At 43.8% G+C, this 27,436-nt stretch overlaps 1 protein-coding gene across 2 annotated transcripts in view; it reads left to right on the top strand.

The window, feature by feature from the left end:
• The first annotated feature begins 60 nt into the window (after window positions 1-60).
• AUG2 (HAUS augmin-like complex subunit) overlaps window positions 61-27,436 on the top strand; it is a 59,664-nt gene continuing 32,288 nt past the window's right edge. The window contains exons 1-3 of one of the 2 annotated variants that reach the window (XM_086499310.1): window positions 61-250; window positions 395-529; window positions 1,514-1,618. In XM_086499310.1, the coding sequence (XP_086355436.1) occupies window positions 113-250; window positions 395-529; window positions 1,514-1,618 (378 nt within the window). In that variant the 5' untranslated portion in view covers window positions 61-112. Of the gene's footprint in view, window positions 251-345; window positions 530-1,513; window positions 1,619-27,436 lie in introns of both variants that reach the window. The other variant, XM_086499311.1, reaches the window with a different exon arrangement.

Here is a 27,436-nt window from a genome sequence, read left to right as displayed (position 1 = left end):
TTCTTCAGTTAGGAAAAAGGTCGCCTCGTACAGTATTTAAAATTATATCGGCACTACGAGTCCGCCCTGTGTGAAGAGCGTCAGAATTAAAAACGAGGCAGAACGTTTAGCCATGGGTTCCGCTAATCTGAGCTCTAGCGCGAACAATCTAGCGGACACGGCATGGGTGGGAAAGAAGCCATTGCGCCGCTTGGGGGGCATGGCGGATGCTCTTTCCATAGCTGCTGACCTCGGCTTCTCCGTCCCGCAGGTAGATTCATTTCATCGCCTTTCTTTTGTTAGGGTTTTGTTTATGATGATACATAATCAAGTAGTAGTAGCTCACATTCTTCTTCGATGATTCAGATCTCGTACTTGCCTTCTTTAGTGCTGCTTATCCAGAGCATTTTTTCAGGAGGATGCTTTGCAAAATGCCATGCCAGTCCCTGGAACATCAGACAAGACAGAATCATTGGTGCGTGTCCTTAGAGAGCTGACTTCAGTGCAGAGGAATCTTGCCAACCTGCAAGTCGAACTCCAAGGGCGGCAGGTTAGTCAAAAGGGAGGTAGGATAACTTCCAATTAGAGATCTTTTTTTTTGGATATCATCGAAATTTCAGAATATGTACCCTCCATTCACCAGTCATATGTTTAGAGAGGCCAGCATCGAGAATAAAATATTGGTAACCAAGCATCAGTGATGTTCGACCATTTAGGGCACAATATTGAATTGAAAGTGAGTACAGCCAGGAACTTTTGGTTATATTTGTATTGATAAGGATCATAAACCTATTTCAATTTATTTTTGTAACTGGGAAAGTAATTTGCAAGTTTTTGCAAAAGTAAGAAAAAAATCATAGCTAGTTCAAATTCAAAGGCTGTGAAGAGGGTCTGTGTGTATCTTAGCTCTCCCTCATGGCTGCAAGGTTCTTTTGTAACGATTGACTTTCAGACATGCAAATTGACCACATTCATGTGAATTTTTTTCTCGTAACCAAGCATCATAGTGCTTATGTGTGCAGGAGTGCGAAGTGATAATATTGGAAGTATCAATGAGAAGGATTATGGATGACCATAGAAACAAAAACAATGGAATAAAGCGCCTCTGGGCTAAGAACTTGTGATTGTTTTTTTGGATTGGTAGTTGGGTGTTCTCTATGGAGATGAATTACCGTCCATTATCAATAGCTTCTTAGAATGTTAGAAAATGATTTCGTATATATTGCATGTTCATTCCATGCAATTGTTGCAAAGTATGGATTTTCATCCAATTATAAGTGGGTTGATCATATCAAGAAGCCAAAGTGATTTATTTCTCCTATTTCTGTATTCTACGAGTTTCACCTTTTTATTTTATTCTTTCACACCCGAAATATCTTCTTGTCATAATCTTTGTCAATCTTCACTCTAATATTCTGAGAATTTCTTTCTTCTAAAATGAAAATATTGTGAATATTGTGTTTTGCTAATCTATTGAAGTTATTCATTTGTTCTAGATTCTTACTCATGTGAAAGAGACTGCTTTGTTGTCCAGGATGATCAAAGTGTTGCACACCTTACTCATGTCAGTGAGATGGAGAAAAAATGTCAAGCTTTGGCAAGGACAACGACAATACTCAAGGATGTTATTCAGAACAAGGTATTTCTTTTAGGCTTGTCAGATCCCTTGTTTTGATCTAGAACATATTCCCCCCCCCCCCCCCCCCCCCCCCCCCCCCCCCCCCCCCAAACACACACACACACACACAAAGTCGACGATGCGGAAGCGTAGAGCAATGGAGAGAGAGAGAGAGAGAGAGAGAGAGAGAGAGAGAGAGAGAGAGAGAGAGAGTGCTGAACCAACCAACCTTGGCAATGAATTGATGAATATACAATGGGGGCTACGTGTACTTATATAATCACCTTAGCAAATTGCCCTACCCAGAGTTTGTCAAATAAGTAAAATAAATACCTAAAGCCAAAATAAATATTAGGATCACATTGGGCAGTTCACTTGATATGCCTAGACTTTACATTCTCTTTGCAGCTCATAGTGGACATAAATTAGTGAGACCAAGTTGATAAAGAAGCTACCATGACTGGATACTCCTCGGTTATGCAACTTTCAACTTTTGACCTTAGGAGAATGGCAGCTTGAGTACCGTAATTGAAGTGTAGACCACACTACGTCCAAGAATCCCCATTCATGAACTGTGAATAGATCACGTCCAAACTTTCCATACAATGAACTTTGAAACACATCCTGTTCATAATCTGTCTAACAACAATGGATTGGTGCACACATCCATAGTGTTTTAGATACGTTTGATTGGTTCCTTGCTAGATGCATATGCCTTGAACTTCGACCCATGTGTTCAAAACTTCGATAACTTGAACTCCAACACAAGGGTCCAAATTATTTGTAGGGAGCTTCATTTTGCCTCTCTATGTCTCTTACAAGCCTCTCTTTGGCTGAAACTAGTTGCGGCAACTACCTCCTGACTAGAAATCTGGCATCATGGCCAATGTGGCCGCCACCACGTGTGCCATACCAATCTCCTCCATCAATTCTTTATCATCGTTATCTTTGTCCAACTTGCCTTTGCCTTTGTCCTCTTGTGAGTTCCTATGTTTGCCTTTGGCTTCACATGCTCGAGCCAAACAAAGCGACTTGTCACATTTATAACAATGGTTGTCAGTGGATACCGAGGCAACTAACTGAGTATTGGTACTACCGTCCTTGCCAAGCTTGCGTTTGCCTCTGCCCTCTAGTGAACTCATGCATTTGCTTTTGGCTTCACATTCTCGAGCCAAACAATTTGGCGGTGTCCTTGAGAACTTTGGTTTTGCATAGGTTGCTAATTGGGTGCTGATCGATCCACTATCCAAAGCCATGACTTGGTATTGGTCTTGGTTCTCCTTTGTTGCTCGACATGCCAAGGCAAGACCTTTCTTGAGTTTCAAATCCCTATGCACTGCATTGACCGCCACATGGGCAATGCCTCCCTCAGACAACTTTTTATAATGCTCTAATAGGAGAGCTCCCATTGTGGGTTTTTTCCTCTTCGAACAGGTCTTTGCTACAGCACCCTAGGGCGTCTCAAAACACACGGGCTAGAGGTTAGTAGAAACACAGAGGTAACACGCCTTGCTGTCACGAGACTGGCACCACGTGCCAATAGAAAAGAACAGACTGAACATATTGTTGGCACTTCAATGCCGGTACTCGCGCTCTGCACACTCTCACTGAAGCGTGCCAGCCCTCTGCACATATTTAAAGGCCCTTGGCCTCAAAAGCAGTTACATGAAAAGCAGTAAACTCAAAAGCATGTGGTCCAAAAGCAGGTGCAAAAGGTGAAAAGCTCCTCAAAATTAAAGCATAATGTCCAAAAGTTGGTCAACGTAATTCCCGAAAATCCATACCGCTTGTCAGCGCAAAAAGCGGAGTGTCCATACTCCTGTCCGTATGGCATGCCACGTCAGCATGTCAGCTCGTTCTGCAGGATTCTGTACGTTGCTGTCACGTCAGCCTGTCGTCGCATTACCTGGAATTCCGTATAGTCAGTTGTGTGTGTGTGTGTCCCGGGGCTTGCCACGTCACCAGTTTGTGACATAACCCCCTCTTAAAAGAATTGTAGTCGCCCTTGATTACGCCTGCAAAACAGAGGCCATAAACTGTCTTAGTAGACATTGACTGTTAGTACCGACGCACTAGACACAACACATCTAACACTTGTACAAATCGACAGCCACATCACCGGACATCACATGACATCACATGACAAATCACATACAAATTCATTCCAAATCTCATACCATGATTAATCGGCAACGTATTTAGTAATCGCATCTATATCCAATGGAGACCTCACAGATGCCCGAATAACTAATCCTTATTGCAATCATGTCTATAGAGATTTATTTCGTCTTTTAGTTCCTAAGCTCAAACAAGTCAAGTACAAATCAATCATTTTCATTTTTGGAAATTCCAGTTCATAAAGTCATATAGTAGAATACTGTCAGCCCATGAGTATCCCTGAAACCCAAAGGGGGACATCAGTGACTATCCAAAATCGGGTAATCCGTTGACAAAGGAGCGGAGTGACTCCCCTCTTGTGCTAACCCGTTGCACTAGATTCACCCATGCTGAAATTGGGGTTCTATCGGAGTAGACTATGCTAAACCGAATGCTTCAAGGTAAAGTTCCAAAATCTGAGGAGTATCTGCTAGGTCCTTCTCCTCCATCCACTTCGCATCCAATGCAAGATAGTTCTTGAACTTAACCAAGAACCGCCTAAGCACTTTACCTTTTATCTTTTTGTCCTTGTGTGCCAATATCTATTCTGGAACTAGTATCTCCTCGCTTTCCTCCACTTTGGGTTGCTCATCTGGCTCCCCAGTATTGGGCACATCGCCTCTAAAAGGCTTCAATAGACTCACATGAAAAGCATTGTGAATCTTCCAAGTATCGGGCAGCTTTAGTCTACAGGAGACATCATTTATCTTTTTTTTTATCTGGAAAGGGCCATAGTACCTCATGCTAAGCTTTGGAAAAAGCCGCTCCTTTCCGTTTTTCTTTCTTAGGCGTGTCTTCTCAAAACGTAAGAGCACCCAATCTTCTTCCTTTAATTTCAAATTGCGACGGTGTCGATCTGCTGTCTTCTTGTGTCTTTCTTGAGATTTCGCTAAAGCCTCCGGAACCTTGGCAAAAGCAGCGTCCAAGTCCCTCATGTATTGGTTGGCTTCAAAAATCTTATCTTTCGTGATAAGGAAGGGTGGAACCTTGAAACCTTCGGAGCACCTTCAATGATCTCAAATGTCGTCTTCTCCGTCGAAGAGTCGATGGTGTTATTGTAGGCAAATTCCACCAACGGCAAATTTTTTTCCGATTGAGTTTTTTGATCCGAAATGTAAGACTTCAATAAATCTAGTACGACTGAATTTGCAATCTCAGATTGCCCATCTGTTTGCGGGTGGAAAGATGACGAGAACTGCAACTGTGCCAATGTTCTCCCAAATAGCCTTCCAAAACAAACTCGTGAATCGAGGATCTCTGTCGGAGACTATTTTCTCAGTCATGCTATGTAATCTGAAAATCTGTGCCATGAACAATTTCGCTAAATGATCCGGCTTGATTGTTTTCTTCACTGGAATGAAGTGAGCTTGCTTGCTAAATCTGTTGATGACAGTCCAAATGTCATCATGTCCACTCTGTGTCTTCGGGAGATCAAAAATGAAATCCATAGCAATACTTTTCCAAGGGCGGGTGGGAATGGGTAAAGGCTGTAACAATTCGTGTGCTTTTGTAACAAACTTGGACAGTCCAAGTCAAGAATCAACCGCGACAGCACCAAATAACCACTTCAAAACAATTCACAGATCACAATAGATTTGCACTGGCCCGGCGGAGTTCCGTGCCTAGAGATATTGGCCCCAAAGACTGGCGCCCCTTTCGGTATTTCTTTTTGTATTAATCAATCATCAAAGTACAAGAGAGCGGTTAGGGTTTCACTCTCAGACTCTGCGTCCAGATGCTCTGAGAAGTGAGGCCCTCACCACTAATTTAAAGGTTACAAGGGATGCCCAAAAGCAGAGCCCCAAAAGCTTTTAAAATCAAAAGCATCAGTTCTCTCTCTCTCTTAGAGAGTCTTTTCTCTTTTTTTTTTAATAAAAAAAAGCAAAAGCAAAATTCGCGTCGCTCATCATTTTCCAAAAAAAAAATTTTTTTTTTAATTTTTTTTTTATAATAATCCGCCTCCGCGATTTCCGGAATTTAGGGTTTTTGGCAAAAATTAGGGTTTGCAGGAATTTTAGGGTTTTTGGCAGAAATTAGGGTTTTTGCTGTCCGCCACGTCATCACTTTGTGACATACCCCCCCTCTTGAAAGCATTGTAATCGACCGCGATTACGCCTGCAAAACCGACAAAAGCCATAAACCGTCTTAGCAGACACTGACTGTTAGTACCTACGTACTAGGAACACACATCTAGCACATGTACAAAATCGACAGTCACATCACACGACATCACAGGACATCACCAGACATCACAGGACATCACATGACATTCAACATTCATTCGGATCTTAGACCATGATTTATCGGCAATGTAGCTAGCAATCACATCTAGGTCTAATCGGGACCTCATCGATGTCCGATTGACTAACCCCTATTGCAACCATGTCTATTCGAGATCAATCAGACCAAAATGCTGCAGTCATTTCGGCTATCAGTTCCTGCACTCACAAGAAGTCAAGAACAAATCAGTATCATAATCAGGAATTCCATTTCATAAAGTCATCCAGCAGAATACTGTCAGCTCTCAGTATCCCTGAAGCTCAAAGAGACATCAGTGACTTTAGTATCAAAATCGAGGCATCTGTTGACAAAGGAGTGGAGCGACTCCCCTCTTGTGCATCCCACTGCACCAGATCTTCGGCCAAGCTGAGTTTCTGGGTTCCGTTTGGAGTAGACTATGCTAAACCAAAACATCGAGGTAAAGTTTCACAATCCGAGGAGTATCTGCTAGGTCCTCCTCCTCCATCCACTTCGCATCAAATGCAGGAAAGTTCTTGAACTTAACCAAGAACCGCCTTCGGACTTTACCTTTCTTCGTATCATTATGTGCCAAAATCTGTTCAGGAACAAGGATCTCCTCGTTTTCTAGGAAAAATTCACTTTTCTTAGCATTAATCACTAACGTGTGATCTCGTAATTGCCTGAAAGACTTGAAGCAGATGATCTCTGTGTTCTGCCTCATTCTTGGAGAAAACAATGATGTCGTCAAAGAAAGTGCCAACAGATAGCCTGTACTCTCGAAAAATCCTATCCATCATCCGGTTAAATGTCGCAGGAGCATTGGTTAAGCCAAAAGGCATCACCCAAAACTCAAATAACCCAAAAGTCGTTCGAAAAGCTGTCTTGTAGACATCTCCTGGTGCTATCCTGATCTGATGATATCCACTCTTCAAGTCAATCCTGCTAAAGCACGAGGATCCCTGTAACCTGTCGAGTATATCATCGATCCTAGGAATCGGAAATCTGTTCTTGATGGTGGTTTCGTTGAGAGTGCTATAATCGATGCACATTCTCCAAGATCCGTCTTTCTTCAAAACCAACAACACTGGAGAGCAATACGGTGAAGTACTAGGCTGGACAAGACCCTTTTCCAAGAGGTCTTTCATTGAGTTCATAATCTTTTCATTCTGTACTCGGCTCACACGATAAGGTGGCCGATTCGGTGGCGTGCTTCCAGATATCAGATCAATGGTATGATCTTCAGGCCCTCTCAAAAGCAATCGGCATGAGCGTGGAGCAGAAAAAAAAATATTGGCGTTCTTTTCTTCAGGTCAAAACATATTCAATCTTTATCCATTGTTCAGTTCTCCCAAAAGAATGAGTAAGAAAACTGAAGTTCATCAAGTACAATCTCTAAGCCCTTCATTTATCAAAGTCGCTTTCTCGGCCCGGTAGTCAACCACGGCGTAGTTCTTGTGGTACCAAGGGATCCTGAGTAGAACGTCACTCGCGTGCCCTGAACACCCCTGTCATTGCAAACAAAGTTTGCCAATGCTCGGTGTAATGGCAACATCCCATCCGGGTGCCAGTCGAACTACCTCCGCCTTTGGCGTCAGTTTGTCGGGCGTAGTTCCAAATCGAGCCGTCAATTCCAAGTGAAAAGAAGTTGGCCTTGGCTCCTTCAAAAGAGCTTCTTGATCCTTCACTTTGCCCCAAAAAAAAACCGGCAAAGTTTGTACTTTCATTCATTTGATTCGGTGCAAGTCTCACGCCATGTGGTACCAGTTCTGCTTTTCTATCTGCCTTTTCTGCCACATTCCTCAGCTGCTCTCGAACTCTCAACCTGTCGTCGTCTTTATCATTCTGTTCTTTCTGTGCCTTATCAGGGCACTTTGCGGAAATATGTCCATGTTTCCCGCATCCAAAGCACTTCCCCTCTCTGATGAAGCGAGCTCTCTCCTCAGGAGTAAGCTTGGGTCGTGCATCCTTTTTTTTTTCTCTGGGTTGCTCTTTTTCATTCTACTTTCATTCCCAGAAGTCTGTTTGGCTCGTTGTGTCATGGCCTCATCTGTGGGGTAGGTCAGACTGCCAGAGTGAATGGCAAAGCCCCGCTTCGCATGACTCATCAACTCCTGAATAGAAGCTGACTTCTGTTCCAAGCAGTGATCTCGGATCTCTGTAGGTAGACCCAAGGTAAACCGCTCAATCTGTTCTCTGAACGAGATCTTCTTGAATGAAGAGGCGGGTAGAAAAGAGCTCCAGAATCTTTCACAATAAGAATTCACTGTATCGCTCTTGGTCATCCGGAGATGGTTCCAAGCAGCTCGTATATCTCGCTCAAACTCTTGAGTCAACCAAGAAGAAATAAAAAGCCTCTTGAATTTCAGCCATGTAACCGGCACAGTCTTGCTTAATAGAAGCGTGGACCACCAAGTGCGAGCATTCCCCTTAAAATAAGAGGCAGCTCTTCGAATCTTGGAGTGCTCTGAATAGCGTCCTCCCGCGAAAGCGATGTCAAACTGCTGTATAAAAGACAAAGCCTTCGAAGCATCGGAGTATCCCGAAAAAGTATCAAACTTAAGTGCTTGGCCACCTTCCTTAAACTCTCGAACTTTCTTGCTTTTATCTTCGAGAAAGTCATACTGGTTGGCTTTGTAAAAATTCCTCTTGTTCGCATAAAAGTTTCCGTTGTCAGAGTCTGAACTGTCCGTAGACGAGTCCTCTGTAGAAGTGTCACTCACTGGGCGAGATTTAGCCTTCTTTGCCTTTTGGTTGCCCTTTCCAAAGCGTTGCTTCTTGCTTCGCTTTTTACCTTGTCTGTCTTCTTCGCTTGAATCCGAGGAGCTAGAAGAACTGTCAGAAGAAGAAGAAGAAGAACTGGGTACTCCTTCAAATCGAACACGCTTCTTCCGTTTCTTTGCTTTGTCGACCCAAATATCCCGGGAAGTCAGTACCTTTGTTCTGCTTTTTGCCGTGCTTTTTGCCGTGCTTTTTGCCTTTCTTTTGCACGTCGAAAAGCTGAGCAATCCGTGCATCAACCACGTTCTCCAGTTCCTTCTCCGTATATTTCTTGGAGGTAGAAGGTTTCTTGAGAGCGGGTTTCGGGAGTGGTGTTGTGGTTCTCTGCCACTCCATCTGTACCTCTTTCAAAGAGGTCTGGTTCATATATTTTACCATCTTCGGGTCCTTGGCAAAATTGAGCATCATCTTTGTTGCATCGCCAATCAATTGACGACGCTCCATCTCTGTTTGCTCCGCCTGAGTAGGCCGAGGCGGGCCATACTCTCTGTCTGAATCTTCGTTGTGATCCCAGCCCGCATCTCCAGATGCAGAGGGAGTCGACTGATCATTGCCTGAAGCCATAGGTGCCGCGGAAAAAAAAATTCGGGGATCGGATTTCCCGTAGAAGAGAAATCGGCCGTGCTCTGATACCACTGTAACAAACTTGGACACTCCAAGTCAAGAATCAACCGCGACAGCACCAAATAACCACTTCAAAACAATTCACAGATCACAATAGATTTGCACTGGCCCGGCGGAGTTCCGTGCCTAGAGATATTGGCCCCAAAGACTGGCGCCCCTTTCGGTATTTCTTTTTGTATTAATCAATCATCAAAGTACAAGAGAGCGGTTAGGGTTTCACTCTCAGACTCTGCGTCCAGATGCTCTGAGAAGTGAGGCCCTCACCACTAATTTAAAGGTTACAAGGGATGCCCAAAAGCAGAGCCCCAAAAGCTTTTAAAATCAAAAGCATCAGTTCTCTCTCTCTCTTAGAGAGTCTTTTCTCTTTTTTTTTTAATAAAAAAAAGCAAAAGCAAAATTCGCGTCGCTCATCATTTTCCAAATTTTTTTTTTTTTAATAATCCGCCTCCGCGATTTCCGGAATTTAGGGTTTTTGGCAAAAATTAGGGTTTGCAGGAATTTTAGGGTTTCTGGCAGAAATTACGGTTTTTGCTGTCCGCCACGTCATCACTTTGTGACAGCTTTATGCGTGTCAAACTTGACCTTTTGGCATACCAAGCAATTGCCTACAAAGTCGTCCACATCCTTCTTGAGTCTTGGCCAAAAGAAGTAACGTTCCACACCTTTCAAGGTGGTGTCAATGCTACTGTGACTCGTAAAAGGTGGACAATGGCATTCAGTCAGAACTTTTTCCCTCAATGGCTGTGTAATGCACAACATCGTTTTCTTCATCAAGTAGCCATCCTGTATGGAATATCCCGCTACTACCTCCCCATTCTGTATTCGAGTGAATACATATGAAAAATCTGGATCTATGGCGTACTGATCAACCATGTCCTCGAAGCTTCTAGGATGAATCGCGGAAATAGCCAAGACTAGCGGCTTCCAAGACAATGCATCTGCCACCAAGTTCTTTTGTCCTTGAACATGGACAATTTGGAAGTGAAACTGTGACAATATGTTAGCCCATCGTATCTACTTTTCCGAAAGCTACTTCTGACAAGAAGTAGCGTAAACTTTGATGATCAGTGAAGACCGTAAAATCGGCTCCGAGTAAGTAATGTCGCAACTGAGTAAGAGCATGGATCACTGCCAGTAGCTCTTTCTCATAAATCTATGCTGGCAATTCTGGCCTTGAAAACAATCGGCTTTCATAGGCAATCACATGGCCTACTTGCATCAAGACCGCTCCTAGACTACGACCACAAGCATCACAATATACTTCGAACGACTTTTGCAAATTCGACAAAGTCAATACTGGTCCAATAGTCAATTTCTCTTTCAGACAGTCACCTCTGTGGGTCCCCACGAGAAAGGGACTCTTTTCTGTGTCAGAATGTGCGAAGGGGAAGCTACCTCTTCAAACTTTTGAATGAACTGCTGGTAGTAAGAACATAAGCCCAAGAAGCTTCTAGCTTCATGAATTCTTCAAATCGGGCCAATCACGTATAGTCTCAATCTTGGCCGGGTCCATCTGTACTCCTGCTGTTGAGACGATGTGTCCCAAAAAGTGTATCTCTGGCAAGATAAATTCACTCTTTTTGGCATTGATTACTAACTTGTGATCTCGCAATGCCTAAAAGACCTGTAGCAGATGGTGTCTATGTTCTGCTTCATACTTGGAGAAGACTATAATGTCATCGAAGCAAGTGCCGACAAATGATCTATACTCTCTAAAAATCCTATCTATCATTCGATTGAAAGTTGCTGGAGCATTGGTAAGGCCAAAAGGCATCACCAGAAATTCATATAAACCAAAGCTCGTCCCAAAGGCTGTCTTGTAGACATCTCCCGGCGCAAATCGGATCAGATGATATCTGCTTTTCAAATCAATCCTTCTGAAACAAGAGGATCCCTGGAGTCGATCAAGAATATCATCTGTTACCATATACATGTGGTAGTGATGTGTGTGAACACACTAGGACTGCCGGGGCATTTTTTCCCTCTTTAGGAGGTTTTTTCCCCCGAGCATTGTATATATGCCCATCACTCTAGGGCTATCTATCTTTCCATTGCATACTAAGTAACACACTCTCTATTGTGTGCCTTTAGCTTCCTTCGTCTTCTCCAAGCTGTGTGCGTTTCTCTGCAACCCTAATTCCAACAATTGGTATCAGAGCAGGTTGCGTCCTCTCGGGCTTAGTCGCCAGCTGCTCCAGTACACGCCTGCTCACTTTCTCCGATTTCAGTGAGCTTTGGCAAGCGTTCGCAGGTCGACAAAAATTTCGGGTGAGCTCGTATAGATCAGTCTGCTCAGATTTTTGATTCGGGCTCATTTCGGCCTCCATTTCCACTATAGGCAGTACTGCACAGGCTATTTCGTTATTTTGTGCAGAATTTTTGTCAGTGCTGTTTTCTGCATAACAGGTGCCTCATAGTCTTCTACGGTTTGTGCTATATATAAGCTCACATGACATTTATGACACTTTGTTGCCTCTTTTTAGTGGTGGAAATGCGAATGTAAGTTCCAATGAGGCAAATGTACAGCCTACGGGGGTTTCTGAAAATGTTACAGATCAGCCTATTACTGATGCAGATGTACATGATGTAATTGATGAGGAAAGGGCTGAAAATGAGCAGGCTAGAGGTATGCCAAAATGGATGGTGCACACTTTGCGTGACAGTAAATTGGATGCACCTTTGTCTAGTCGTACTCGTTCAGGCTCTCGCCATGCATCTTATGCATCAGATTGTTATGCTTTGGCTGTGTCTAGCTTACATGATGTTGAGGAACCTCTGTCTTTTGATGAAGCACATACTTCAGAAAATTGGATGGATGCCATGCAATCAAAATATGATGCACTTATAGAAAATGACACATGGACTTTGTGATTTGCCTCTTGGCAAGAAGGCCATTGGTACGAAGTGGGATTACAAATTGAAACGCAAGCCGGATGGTGAGATCGATCGCCATAAGACTCGACTTGTTGCAAAGGGTTATGCACAGCAAAAAGGCATAGATTATAAAGAGACTTTTGCTCCCACTTGTCGTATGACTACTGTGCATTTTCTATGTGCATTGGCAGTTCATTTTGGTTGGGATGTACATCAATCAGACATTGTTACTGCTTTCATGAATGGTGACATATTTGAGGAAGTTTATGTAACGGAGCCTCGCGGTTTTGTCATAAAAGGACAAGAGGACAAAGTGTGCAGATGTAAGAAGGCTTTGTATGGGTTGAAGCAATCTCCTCGTGCTTGGTATGAGAAAGCTGACACTCATTTGGTTAAACGAGGCTTTCGTAACAGTCCAATAGAAAGCACATTGTATGTAAAGTGTGAGGGTGATGTACTTCTCATTGTGGTTCTTTATGTCGATGATTTGCTGATCATTGGACCAAATGATAGACATATTGCTGAATTTAAGGATGATTTGAATGCTACTTTCAAGATGAAAGATTTGGGGCTGTTGCATCATTACTTGGGTATACAATTTAAGCAGTGTGATGGTGGTATTGCCTTGTGTCAGAAAAGTTACATAGAGACATTGCTATGTAAGTTTGGACTTGAGGATTGCAAACCTATTGCCACTCCCATGGAAACAGGTTTTGAAGTTGAGTCTACATGATGCTGGTGATCCTGCTGATGTCACTCTTTACCAAACTGTTGTTGGCTGCCTCATTTATGTATATAACACGAGGCCAGATATTCAGTTTGCAGTCTCACAGGTCAGCAGATTTATGCATAGCCCAGGGTCTAAGCATTGGTAGGCTGTCAAGAGGATTTTCCGCTACCTTAGTGGCACTTTACATCTTGGCTTGTTGTATCCCAAGGGGGGATCATTGCCGCCAGACTTACATGCTTTTTCAGACTCAGATTGGGCTGGTTGTTTTGACACGCGAGTGTCCACAAGTGGTTTTTGTTTCATGCTTGGCAGTTCATGTATATCATGGTTGAGCAAGAAGCAACCTAATGTGGCCACTTCGAGTTGTGAGGCTGAGTACAAGGCAGTCTTCACAGCTACGGTTGAGTGTGTATGGCTCAGACGTCTTGTGGCTGATTTGGGTGTTAGACAGGACATTGCCAACACTATCTACACTGACAGTCAGAGCGCATTGGCAGTTGCGAGGAACCCAGTTTTTCATGCTCGCACAAAGCACATTGAGGTGCATTACCACTATGTCAGGGAGAGGCTCTCAACAGGAGAGATCAGCTTGGCTTATGTGCCTACACAGGACAACCTTGCAGATCTTTTCACAAAGGCATTGTCTCGTGAGAAGCTTGAAGCTTTCCGCAAAGCTTTGGGCTTACTCCCCTTTGTGGACTGATCATGTCGTCAGGGCATGGCACTTCCCTTTACTCATGTTCCAGCTCTCGTTCACCGCATCACTCCAGGGGGGGGATTTGTTACCATATACATGTGGTAGTGATGTGTGTGAACACACTAGGACCGCCAGGGTATTTTTTCCCTCTTTAGGAGGTTTTTTCCCCCGAGCATTGTATATACGCCCATCACTCTAGGGCTATCTATCTTTCCATTGCATACTGAGTAACACACTCTCTATTGTGTGCCTTGAGCTTCTTTCGTCTTCTCCAAGCTGTGTGCGTTTCTCTGCAACCCTAATTCCAACATCATCGATCCTTGGAATCGGAAATCTGTTCTTGATGGTGATTTTATTGAGAGCTCTGTAATCAATGCACATTCTCCAAGATCTGTCTTTCTTTAAAACCAACAACACCGGAGAGCAGTAGGGTGAAGTACTCGACTGGATAAGACCCTTTTTCAGGTCTTTCACTTGGTTCATAATCTCTTCATTTTGGGCTCGGCTAACACGGTAAGGTGGCCGGTTTGGTGGTGTGTTTCCAGGTATCAGATCAATGGTATGATCCTCAGGTCGAGATGGAGGTAAGAAGCAATCGGCATGAGTGTGGAGAAAATCTTGGCGTTCTTTATCAAGTTCAGACATGTTCGTTCTGTGTTCATCATTTGACTCTTTCAAGTAGATCGAGTAAACAAAGAGACTTGATTTCATTAACTTGGAAATGGCCGAAGCCGATACAATAGGGACATACTCGCCCTTTAGTTTTACATCAAGTACAATTTTTTGGCCCTTTTCATTTGTCAAAGTCGGTTTCTTTGGCCGATAATCAACCATGGCGTTGTTCTTATGGTACCAAGGGACTCACTCCTAGGAGGACGTCACAACCTTCCAAGGGCATTATGTAAAAGTCCTCGTGTCCCAATACCCTTGACAATGCAACCGAAGTTTGCCAATGACAGGTGTAATGGCTATGTCCCGTCCGGGTGCCGCTAGAACTACCTCTGTTGGTAGTCCCATCCTATCGGGTGTAATCTCAAGCCGCACCGCCAATTCGGGTGAAATGAAGTTGGCGTTGGCTCCTCCATCGAAGAAAATCAGGGCTTCTTGGTCTTTCACTTTGCCCCAAGCTCAGCAAAGTTCTGTACTTTCATCAATCAGGCTTGGTTCAGTACCCATGCAATCTGGAACTAGTCCTGCTTTTGTCAAGTGCAACGGAAGAGTAAGAATTTTGCTCGGATCTAGTACTCCGCACACAAACACAAGGGTTGCTTTACTTCACTTGAAAGAACGTAACTAAACTGAAAGAAAGAGAGAGACAAGAGAGAGAGAAAGAGACGACCCAGGGATGTCGGGGCCCAACCCTCAAGGCCCCCCTTGCTCTGTTGCCAAAGCAAGTACTTTCTTTATTCTTGCACAGATGCTACTACAATGACTGGATGCTGAGATCTTGATGTTGTGGTACTTGATGACGACTATGTCGACAACGACGATGATGTCGACGACGATGATGACGATGATGGAGATTGCGGTGATGACGACGATAATGTCGTACATCAAGTCCGGGATCTGCTACGATGGTGACGAAGGTGTTGTCGTCAAGATAAGGATGTGCGATGACGATGCAAAGGTGTCATCGTCAGCGATTGTCACGATTGTGACTATGTTAATAGTATTACATCTGCTCCTAGTTGCAGATACGCTAAGTGCCATGCCAAGGAGGACCCCTACGCTTGGATGGTCCCACCCCTTCACCCACAAGACGTGTCTCTTCGCCAAAAGCCACACTCCTTCGACGATTGGTCACACCTCTTCGCTCTACGGGTGCGACTCTTCGCCCAATGTTTGCAGCTCTTCGCCGAAAGGATGTGTCTTTACGTCTAAAGTCATGTCTCTTCACCAGGAGACGTGTCTTTCCATTTGTGTCTCTTCGTCTCCTATATAAGGAGCCCTTGTATCACACATTCAATCAATCAACACAGAGTCTTTTGAGTTTTGTTTCTGAGTACAGTTCAAGTTTCTTAAGTCTCAATCATGAGTTTAAGTAATTAATGAAGGATTAGCAACTAGAATCCTTACAGTGGTATCAAAGCAATTTTTTTCCCGGGACCCGAAGGTTGTGAGCCTCTCACCCTCGCCGCTACACTCTACCCATTTCCCGGAGTTGTCCATTTCCCGGAGTTGTATGGAAGTAGAAGAAAGGTGGTACACATATCGGCATGAGGTAATCTAAATTTACTCATGTTCTAATGCTATAAATAATACAAAAGACAAGGGACAACAACATGGCCATTTGTAGGCGTACCGGTCATGCTTGTGATTATGGATGGGGCTATTCGAAGGGTGTGCCTTTTCGAGCTCAAGTTCGTACCCCTTCGTATGAAAAGCCACTACCCCTTGCGGGATCGCATCCCTTCCTTCTCGAGGCTACCTCTAGCGCACCTCTTTGCTGCCCTTGCCCACCCTTTCCCTGTTGCTGGGCTGATTTTTGCAAACGCTGCATGCTGAAATTTCACTGGCTGCTGCCCCTCTTCTTCCTTTGCCTCTCCAGCATGAAGTGGCGCACCCCTTCCCAGAGAGTCACACACATTGGAATCGCTGGCTGTTTATGCTGCACGTTTTGCTGGCTGCCCTTTCGCTGCATTATGAAAACCCTGGCAGCACTTCGTAAAAGCCTAAGCATGACAATTAAAGGCAGCGTATAGTTTTTTTAACCCACTTATCAGCCAACGATTTTGATTTTAAGTGGCCAACTTGTAAGTTCATTTGGCCGCCCGCCCAATTTATTAACTCAGAGGGCACCCTTTGGTGAAAGTTAAAAAAATAAATAAATAACCCAACTTCTTCAAAGCTGGCCCCTTAGGTTGCACCGTACTATGCGCACGATGGTGGACGAATTCCAGGATGTGCCCATTTTGTAAATTTCGTATATAGACCAAGTTCCCGAAGAAGCAATATCGGCGAATCCTATCCGAGGATTCGCAGGTCCTCCCGTCCCAGAAGGAGTACCCATCCCAAAACCTGCCCTTGCACCTCTTCGAGAGTTCCTTTTGAGGAATCACCATGCCGACATCACAAGATGGCGTCGAACAGTCGGAAGACGCCCTCGCTCTCATCAAAGAGCAGATGGCCACACTTTCCACAAGTCTCGCATCACTTCACAGTCGTTTGGATCAGATGGAGACGCAAAACACTTCTCGGAATCGTCCTACAAATTCTCGGACTACACATACCGATTCCACACCTTCTTCAGAAGTTTCAATGGACGAACCAAACGAACCAGATCCAACTGAAGTGGTAGACAATCGTGAACTTCAATTACTTTATAAAATTTTTAATGCTGCACAGAAGAAGAAGCTTGATGTTAAACTGTCGGAACCGTACACTGGTCGCTGCGACAAGCGCGCGTCGGACCAATGGCTATTCAAAATGGAGGTCTACTTGTTCAACACAGATTTGGTCGAGAGTAAAAAAGTTGCACTTGCTAGTTCTCTGCTCAAGGACACAACATTTCTTTGGTGGCAATGATGGGTTGCTGACGGTAAACACATACCTTCTTGGGATAAATTCTGGCGTGCTATGCTATTCGCAAGCAATGTGACATAAAAACGCGTTTCGGCCCTCTGAAACCCCGAAACGGCCGAAACGTTTCGGCAAAACGAGTCGACTTTTTTTTTTTTTGGGCCCCCTTTTGACCAATTGACTTTAAACCACCCATTTGAGGATTTTTAAAGCAAGGCCGCTCACAAAATCGATACCTTGTTTACTTGTGACTCAAGTCTCACATCAAGATTTTGGTATTTCACATGTTTTGACAGGTAAATTTATATATATATTCAATGTATAATTATAGGTACGTACATGTAAAACGAAACATGTGTTTCGCTTTCTTTGAGCCCCGAAACGAAACGTTTTAGAAACCTCGAAACGCACGAAACCCTGAAACGTTTCATGTACACTGTGAATCGCAAGGCGTTCGAACTTGCCAATGCGGATTTTCATGCCTGGTCCTCTCTTTGCCGCCTGAGCCAAACAGGTTCCTTGGCCGCGTACATCACAGAGTTCCAAAGGCTAACTCTAGAGATAGAGACCCTTAGTCCCTCTGATAAGCTTCACATCTTTATCGATGGACTTAAACCCAACTTGAAGGACGATGTGCACAAATACAACCCTACCACCTTGGATGCTGCAATTGCCTATATGGAGCGTCTTGGCGATAATCGGCACCCTACACGGAATTTTCTCCCTGGTGACAGATCTTCAAATAGCGCTTGCTTTTCACATCGCAATCGCAGAGAAAGCTATAGCCAAAGTCAGCAGCATCAATCTCAATTCAGATAGCCAGCCACATCACCTTATTCAACTTCAAGGTTCTATTTTCAAGATCGACAATCTCAAAGTAGATCTTCTTCAAATGTTCCTCCACTTGATCGTGGTAAAGGACGTGATTTTTCTCAAGATCGACATTCCAATACTTAGCAAGGCTCTTCCTCAATGCATCTTCGACTTCAAAGAAGGATGGTTTATGTACAATTTGCGGTGGTGACCATAGATGGTATCAATGTCCAAAGAGACCAAATCCGTCTAATTTGAAAAGAAATCCCAACGCGGAAACATTATCGAATTCTGAAGAACCAGATTTTGCTAAGGATAAAGAAAAATTTGTGGTCAATACGATTCGTGTCTCAGAGGATACGACTATTCTTATGAAGTATGCTCAGTGCAATTCTTCAGTTTTGGAGCCTCTCTCAAAGCAAGTTTTGAGTCTTCTTGGAACTCTCAACGGTCGCTCCATCAATATTTTGGTGGACAGCGGATGCTCTAATAATTTTGTCAGCACTCAGATAGTTCAACAGCTTGGCTTACCAACTCAGAAGACATCTCACTTATATGATGTGGAATTAGTAGATGGATCAATTTTGACTTGTGATTAGACAGTTCGACAATTGCAATTCGATATTCAAGATTATGCAGATCAATTGGATTTCGAAGTCATGCCTTTATCTTATTACGACATGATTCTTGGTTAGCATTGATTATTTCAATATGATCCAACAATTAGCTTTTGAGGATATACTATCAATTTGTTCAAAGATGGACGTGAACTAGTTTTACATGGGCTTTCTCATGCAGAACGAGTGATTCAAGCCTCACGTGTACTAGTCAAATGACATGATACAGAGGATTATGAAGCAAATATGATCTCCGATGCAGATGCAAAAATTATTAGTGATGAAGAAGGTTTTCCAAGTGATACTTCATTACCAAACAGAGTGTAACAGACTTGGACACTCCAAGTCAAGACTTGGACACTCCAAGTCAAGAATCAACCGCGACAGCACCAAATAACCACTTCAAAACAATTCACAGATCACAATAGATTTGCACTGGCCCGGCGGAGTTCCGTGCCTAGAGATATTGGCCCCAAAGACTGGCGCCCCTTTCGGTATTTCTTTTTATATTAATCAATCATCAAAGTACAAGAGAGCGGTTAGGGTTTCACTCTCAGACTCTGCGTTCAGATGCTCTGAGAAGTGAGGCCCTCACCACTAATTTAAAGGTTACAAGGGATGCCCAAAAGCAGAGCCCCAAAAGCTTTTAAAATCAAAAGCATCAGTTCTCTCTCTCTCTTAGAGACTCTTTTCTCTTTTTTTATAAAAAAAAGCAAAAGCAAAATTCGCGTCGCTCATCATTTTTCAATTTTTTTTTTAATTTTAATAATCCGCCTCCGCGATTTTCGGAATTTAGGGTTTCTGGCAAAAATTAGGGTTTGCAGGAATTTTAGGGTTTCTGGCAGAAATTACGGTTTCTGCTGTCCGCCACGTCATCACTTTGTGACATACCCCCCTCTTGAAAGCATTGTAATCGACCGTGATTACGCCTGCAAAACCGACAAAAGCCATAAACCGTCTTAGCAGACACTGACTGTTAGTACCTACGTACTAGGAACACACATCTAGCACATGTACAAAATCGACAGTCACATCACACGACATCACAGGACATCACCAGACATCACAGGACATCACATGACATTCAACATTCATTCGGATCTTAGACCATGATTTATCGGCAATGTAGCTAGCAATCACATCTAGGTCCAATCGAGACCTCAACGATGTCCGATTGACTAACCCCTATTGCAACCATGTCTATTCGAGATCAATTAGACCAAAATGCTGCAGTCATTTCGGCTATCAGTTCCTGCACTCACAAGAAGTCAAGAACAAATCAGTATCATAATCAGGAATTCCATTTCATAAAGTCATCCAGCAGAATACTGTCAGCTCTCAGTATCCCTGAAACTCAAAGAGACATCAGTGACTTTAGTATCAAAATCGAGGCATCTGTTGACAAAGGAGCGGAGTGACTCCCCTCTTGTGCATCCCACTGCACCAGATCTTCGGCCAAGCTGAGTTTCTGGGTTCCGTTTGGAGTAGACTATGCTAAACCAAAACATCGAGGTAAAGTTTCACAATCTGAGGAGTATCTGCTAGGTCCTCCTCCTCCATCCACTTCGCATCAAATGCAGGAAAGTTCTTGAACTAAACCAAGAACCGCCTTCGGACTTTACCTTTCTTCGTATCATTATGTGCCAAAATCTGTTCAGGAACAAGGATCTCCTCGTTTTCTTCCACTTTGGGTTGCTCATCAGGCTCCCCATCATCAGGCACATCACCCTTAACAGGTTTCAAGAGACTCACATGAAATGCATTGTGAATCCTCCAAGTATCTGGCAGTTTCAGTCGGAAGGAGACTTCATTTATCTTTTCAGTAATCTGGAAAGGTCCGTAGTATCACATACTAAGCTTTGGAAAAAGCCTCTCCTTTCCCTGTTTCTTTCTTAGGCGTGCCTTCTCAAAAGTAAGAGCACCCAATCATCCTCCTTCAGTTTCCAGTCGCGACGATGGCGATCCGCTGCCTTTTTCTGTCGTTCTTGAGACTCCTGCAAAGTCTCGCGAACCTTGGCAAAAAGCCGTATCCAAGTCTCACGAATATTCATCCGCTTCAAATTTCTAATCTTTCGTGCTCAGGAAGGATGGAACCTTCGCAGCACTTTCAACAATCTCACATGGCGTCTTCCCCGTCGAAGAGTGTATCGTGTTACTATAGGCAAATTCCACCAAAGGTAAGTTCTTTTCCCATTGAGTCTTCTGATGCGAGATAGAAGACTTCAATAAATCTAAAATCACTGAATTGGCAATCTCAGATTGCCCGTCAGTCTGCAAGTGGAACGATGACGAGAACTGCAACCGCGTCCCAATGTTCTTTCAAATTGCCTTCCAAAACAAACTCATAAATCTGGGGTCTCTGTCGGAGACAATCGTCTCAGGCGTGCCATGTAATCGGAAAATCATCGTGATCATTCTGTATTCTCGGGAGATAAAAAAAAATGAAATCCATTTCAATATTTTCCCAGGGGCGGGTGGGTATGGGTAAAGGCTGTAACAATCCCTGTGCCTTATGCCTGTCAAACTTGACCTTCTGGCATACCAAGCAACTGCGCACAAACTCTTCCATATCCTTCTTCAGTCTCCGCCAAAAGAAATCTCTCTCTACCCCTTTCATGGTGGTAGCAATGCCGCGGTGACCCGTAAAAGGTGGACAGTGGCAATCAGTCATAACCTTTTCCCTCAACGGCTGTGTAACGCACAACATAGTCTTTTTCATCAAGTAGCCTTCCCGAAGGGAGTATCCAGCTACTGTCTCCCCATCCCGTATCCGTGTGAAAATATCTGCAAAATCTGTATCTGTGGCACACTGATCGACCATATCCTCGAAGCTCCTATGATGTATCGCGGAAATAGCCAGAACCAACGGTTTTCGAGACAAAGCATCTACCACCACATTCTTCTGTCCCTGCACATGGACAATCTGGAAGTGGAACTGTGACAAGATGTTCACCCACCGCATCTGCTTTTCCGAAAGCTGCTTCTGTGACAAGAACTAGCGCAAACTCTGATGGTCTGTAAAGACAGTAAAATCCGCTCCGAGTAGGTAATGCCGCCACTGAGTAAGACCGTGGATCACCGCCAAAAGCTCTTTCCCATAGATCTGTGCTGTCATCTCCGGCCTAGAGAACAAACGACTCTCGTAAGCTATGACATGGCCTTCTTGCATCAAGACCGCACCCAGACTACGAGCACAAGCTTCACAAAATACTTCAAATGACTTCTGCAAGTCCGACAAAGTCAAATCTGGTCCTGTAGTGAATTTCTCTTTCAATGTCTGAAAGGCAGTCACCTCTGTGGGTCCCCACGAAAAAGGTACTCCTTTCTGTGTCAAGGTATGCAAAGGGGAAGCAACCTCTGCAAACTTTCGTATGAACCGCCTGTAGTACGAACACAATCCCAAGAAGCTTCTAACTTCATGGACATTCCTCAAATCGGGCCAATCACAGATAGTCTCTATCTTGGCCGGGTCCATTTGCACTCCTGCTGCTGACACAATGTGTCCCAAAAAGTGTATCTCTGGTAGGAAAGATTCACTTTTCTTTGCATTAATCACTAACGTGTGATCTCGTAATGCCTAAAAGACTTGAAGCAGATGATCTCTGTGTTCTGCCTCATTCTTGGAGAAAACAATGATGTCGTCAAAGAAAGTGCCAAAAAAAAATAGCCTGTACTCTCGAAAAATCCTGTCCATCATCCGGTTAAATGTCGCAGGAGCATTGGTTAAGCCAAAAGGCATCACCAAAAACTCAAATAACCCAAAAGTCGTTCGAAAAGCTGTCTTGTAGACATCTCCTGGCGCTATCCTGATCTGATGATATCCACTCTTCAAGTCAATCCTGCTAAAGCACGAGGATCCCTGTAACCTGTCAAGTATATCATCGATCCTAGGAATCGGAAATCTGTTCTTGATGGTGATTTCGTTGAGAGTGCTATAATCGATGCACATTCTCCAAGATCCGTCTTTCTTTAAAACCAACAACACTGGAGAGCAATACGGTGATGTATCAGGTTGGACAAGACCCTTTTCCAAGAGGTCTTTCACTGGGTTCATAATCTTTTCATTCTGTACTCGGCTCACACGATAAGGTGGCCGATTCGGTGGCGTGCTTCCAGATATCAGATCAATGGTATGATCTTTAGGCCCTCTCAAAAGCAATCGGCATGAGCGTGGATAAAAAAATCTTGGCGTTCTTTTCTTCAGGTCAAAACATATTCAACCTTTATCCATCGTTCAGTTCTCCCAAAAGAATGAGTAAGAAAACTGAAGTTCATCAAGTACAATCTCTAAGCCCTTCATTTATCAAAGTCGCTTTCTCGGCCCGGTAGTCAACCACGGCGTAGTTCTTGTGGTACCAAGGGATCCCGAGTAGAACGTCACTCACGTGCCCTGAACACCCCTGTCATTGCAAACGAAGTTTGCCAATGCTCGGTGTAATGGCAACATCCCATCCGGGTGCCAGTCGAACTACCTCCGCCTGTGGCGTCAGTCTGTCGGGCGTAGTTCCAAATCAAGCCGCCAATTCCAAGTGAAAAGAAGTTGGCCTTGGCTCCTTCAAAAGAGCTTCCTGATCCTTCGCTTTGCCCCGAAAGTGGCAAAGTTTGTACTTTCATTCATTAGATTCGGTGCAGGTCCCACGCCATGTGGTACCAGTTCTGCTTTTCTATCTGCCTTTTCTGCCACATTCCTCAGCTGCTCTCGAACTCTCAGACCTGTCGTCGTTTTTATCATTTTGTTCTTCCTGTGCCTTATCAGGGCACTTCGCGGAAATATGTCCATGTTCCTCGCATCCAAAGCACTTCCCCTCTCTGATGAAGCGAGCTCTCTCCTCAGGAGTAAGCTTGGATCGTGCATCCTTTTTTTTCTCTGGGTTGCTCTTTTTCATTCTACTTTCATTCCCAGAAGTCTGTTCGGCTCGTTGTGTCATGGCCTCATCTGTGGGGTAGGTCAGACTGCAAGAGTGAATGGCAAAGCCCCGCTTCGCATGACTCATCAACTCTTGAATAGAAGCTGACTTCTGTTCCAAGCAGTGATTTCGGATCTCTGTAGGTAGACCCAAGGTAAACCGCTCAATCTGTTCTCTGAACGAGATCTTCTTGAATGAAGAGGCGGGTAGAAAAGAGCTCCAGAATCTTTCACAATAAGAATTCACTGTATCGCTCTTGGTCATCCGGAGATGGTTCCAAGCAGCTCGTATATCTCGCTCAAACTCTTGAGTCAACCAAGAAGAAATAAAAAGCCTCTTGAATTTCAGCCATGTAACTGGCACAGTCTTGCTTAATAGAAGCGTGGACCACCAAGTACGAGCATTCCCCTTAAAGTAAGAGGTAGCTCTCCGAATCTTGGAGTGCTCTGAATAGCGTCCTCCCGCGAAAGCAATGTTAAACTGCTGTATAAAAGACAAAGCCTTCGAAGCATCTGAGTATCCTGAAAAGTATCAAACTTGATCGAGTGGCCACCTTCCTTAAACTCTCGGACTTTCTTGCTTTTATCTTCGAGAAAGTCATACTGGTTGGCTTTTTAAAAATTCTTCTTGTTCGCATAAAACTTTCCGTCATCGGAATCTGAGCTGTCTGTAGACGAGTCCTCAGTAGAACTGTCAGTCTCTGGGCGAGATTTAGCCTTCTTTGCCTTTCTCTTGCCCTTTCCAAAGCGTTGCTTCTTGCTTCGCTTTTTACCTTTTTTGTCTTCTTCGCTCGAATCCGAGGAGCTAGAAGAACTGTCAGAAGAAGAAGAAGAAGAACTGGATAGGTCTTCAAACTTGATGCGCTTCTTCAATTTCTTTGCCTTGTCAAATGTCGACCGACGACCCAAATATCCCGGGAAGTCAGTGCCTTTCTTCTGCTTTTTGCCGTGCTTTTTGGCTTTCTTTTGCGTGTCAAAAAGCTGAGCAATCCGTGCATCAACCACGTTCTCCAGTTCCTTCTCCGTATATTTCTTGGAGGCAGAAGGTTTCTTGAGAGCGGGTTTCGGGAGTGTTGTGGTTCTCTGCCACTCCATCTGTACCTCTTCCAAAGAGGTCTGGTTCATATATTTTGCCATCTTCGGGTCCTTGGCAAAATTGAGCATCATCTTTGTTGCATCACCAATCAATTGACGACGCTCCATCTCTCTTTGCTCCGCCTGAGTAGGCCGAGGCGGGCCATACTCTCTGTCTGAATCTTCGTTGTGATCCCAGCCCGCATCTCCAGATGCAGAGGGAGTCGACTGATCATTGCCTGAAGCCATAGGTGCCGCGGAAAAAAATTCGGGGATCGGATTTCCCGTAGAAGAGAAATCGGCCGTGCTCTAATACCACTGTAACAGACTTGGACACTCCAAGTCAAGAATCAACCGCGACAGCACCAAATAACCACTTCAAAACAATTCACAGATCACAATAGATTTGCACTGGCCCGGCGGATTTCCGTGCCTAGAGATATTGGCCCCAAAGACTGGCGCCCCTTTTGGTATTTCTTTTTATATTAATCAATCATCAAAGTACAAGAGAGCGGTTAGGGTTTCACTCTCAGACTCTGCGTCCAGATGCTCTGAGAAGTGAGGCCCTCACCACTAATTTAAAGGTTACAAGGGATGCCCAAAAGCAGAGCCCCAAAAGCTTTTAAAATCAAAAGCATCAGTTCTCTCTCTCTCTTAGAGAGTCTTTTCTCTTTTTTTGTAAAAAAAAGCAAAAGCAAAATTCGCGTCGCTCATCATTTTCCAAATTTTTTTTTTTAATAATCCGCCTCCGCGATTTCCGGAATTTAGGGTTTCTGGCAAAAATTAGGGTTTGCAGGAATTTTAGGGTTTCTGGCAGAAATTAGGGTTTCTGTTGTCCGCCACATCATCACTTTGTGACACAGAGATAAGGACATAGTTGTTGATTCCGAGTCTGAAGACGACTATGCTTTCTTTGATTCTTTGCTGGATGATGATATGCCAATTGCAAGTCATGAAATGATAGTTTCTGAAGATGATTCTGAAGAATTTTGGGATTCATTATTGGACGATGATTACACTCTCAATCCAAAATACTTTCCAATGATTACTAAAGTTGAAGTTACTCCATTTGAAGAGTACCTTGAGAAGATTTCCTCTTCCCAAATATTTCGCAGTTACTAGAAGATTTTGAACCAGAAATCTTACATCGCATGAAGAATTTTGAAGATCAATCTCTTATTGCAGTCAACCCGATTAAACCATATTCTTCTAAAAAGTCTTTGAATAATGCAATGACATGGGATCTAGCAGTCAAAGCAAAAAGGTTTCGCAAGAAGCAAAGGTTCAAAACAAAGGTTTCTGATATGATACTCAAAGATTGAAGATTTTCGAAGATTCAATGCTTTTCCAGAGTTCTATCAACATCAGAAGTCGTTTCTTTGACACGGGCTCTCATTTTAAATGGGAGGGAATGTCACGATTGTGACTATGTTAACAATATCACATCTACTCCTAGTTGCAGATACGCGAAGTGCCATGCCAAGGAGGATCCCTCCGCTTTGGATGGTCACACCCCTTCGCCCAAAAGACGCATCACTTTGCCAAAAGCCACACTCCTTCGGCTCTATGGGTGCAACTCTTCGTCCAATGGTTGCAGCTCTTCGCCGAAAGGATGTGTCTTTACGTCTAAAGTCATGTCTCTTCACCAGGAGACGTGTCTTTTCATTTGTGTCTCTTCGTCTTCTATATAAGGAGCCCTTGTATGACACATTCAATCAACATAGAGTCTTCTGAGTCTTGTTTTTCAGTATAGTTCAAGTTTCTTAAGTCTTAATTAGGAGTTTAAGTAATTAATGAAGGATTAGCAACTAGAATCCTTACAGCAATGACATTGTTGACGGCTCAATTTTGAAAACTAAAAACGCTAGATGTTTTGCAATGGATCTGCTACTATGGCGGCACTGCGGCTTGGATTTGCAACCGTCGAGTCGCACTAATGTTGAAATGCAAAAACGTTGGCTGATCTGGCTGAATTCTGAAAATGCTAGATTGATCTGGTACTAGATGGGGAATTTCGCGAGGATCTGCAACCAGAGGATGCGGGTTCTTGTGAGGCTAAGGCTGAAAACTGAAACGCTAGGCTGTTTGCTGAAAACTGAAATCGCCGGGCTAATCTGGGCCTTCTTCTTGAGAAAAACGCTAGGGCTCCTGCTGAGGTGTTGCCTGATTGCTGGGTGCTTGTCTCCTTGTGTTCTTGCTTCTTCTGCTTCTACTGAGTGACAAATGGGTTTCTTTTATAGATCTTTAGTAAATTGCCCTACTGACTTTTCCAACAAAAGTCACTTATTAATAAATAAGTGAAAAATGTGTACATTGGCAAAAAGGGTTCTATGCTCTGGAAAATGCTCATGCTGAAATGACTGCACTGTGCAAGAGAGGGTATGCAACTATGACTAGCTTGGACATGCACGTTCTGCTAGAGGCTCACAAAGTGCTAGGCTAGGTACTACGCTAAGACTGACGCTAGACTATTTGAGAAGCGTGTCCACGTGGCGCAAGTGAAGTGCGCACGTGACATCCCCCCTGTTAAAAGTGTAAGGTGCAGCGGAATGAATGTTTGAACTTTGCCCAAGATGAGTGCTCCGAACTGTGCTCAAGGTTCCTTTTGTTCTTATGGAAGGGAGAGCCTTCCGTTCTTAATGAGAGTGCAATGATCACAAACAAATTGAATGAACACTGTACATGCAAGTGTATGAGACTGAGAGATAGAGAGAGAAGAGAATACGACACCAGAGACGTAAAACCCTCCTCCGAAGGCCCCACTCTTGTTGGCGAGAGTGGTCTACTATTGATTACACAAACTGGTATA

Source organism: Adiantum capillus-veneris, chromosome 24, assembly GCF_014529385.1.
Source record: "Adiantum capillus-veneris isolate H3 chromosome 24, ASM1452938v2, whole genome shotgun sequence".
Lineage (NCBI taxonomy): Eukaryota > Viridiplantae > Streptophyta > Polypodiopsida > Polypodiales > Pteridaceae > Adiantum > Adiantum capillus-veneris.
The sequence above is the reverse complement of the archived record's forward strand: the minus strand, read 5'-3'. Positions and strand labels throughout refer to the sequence as shown.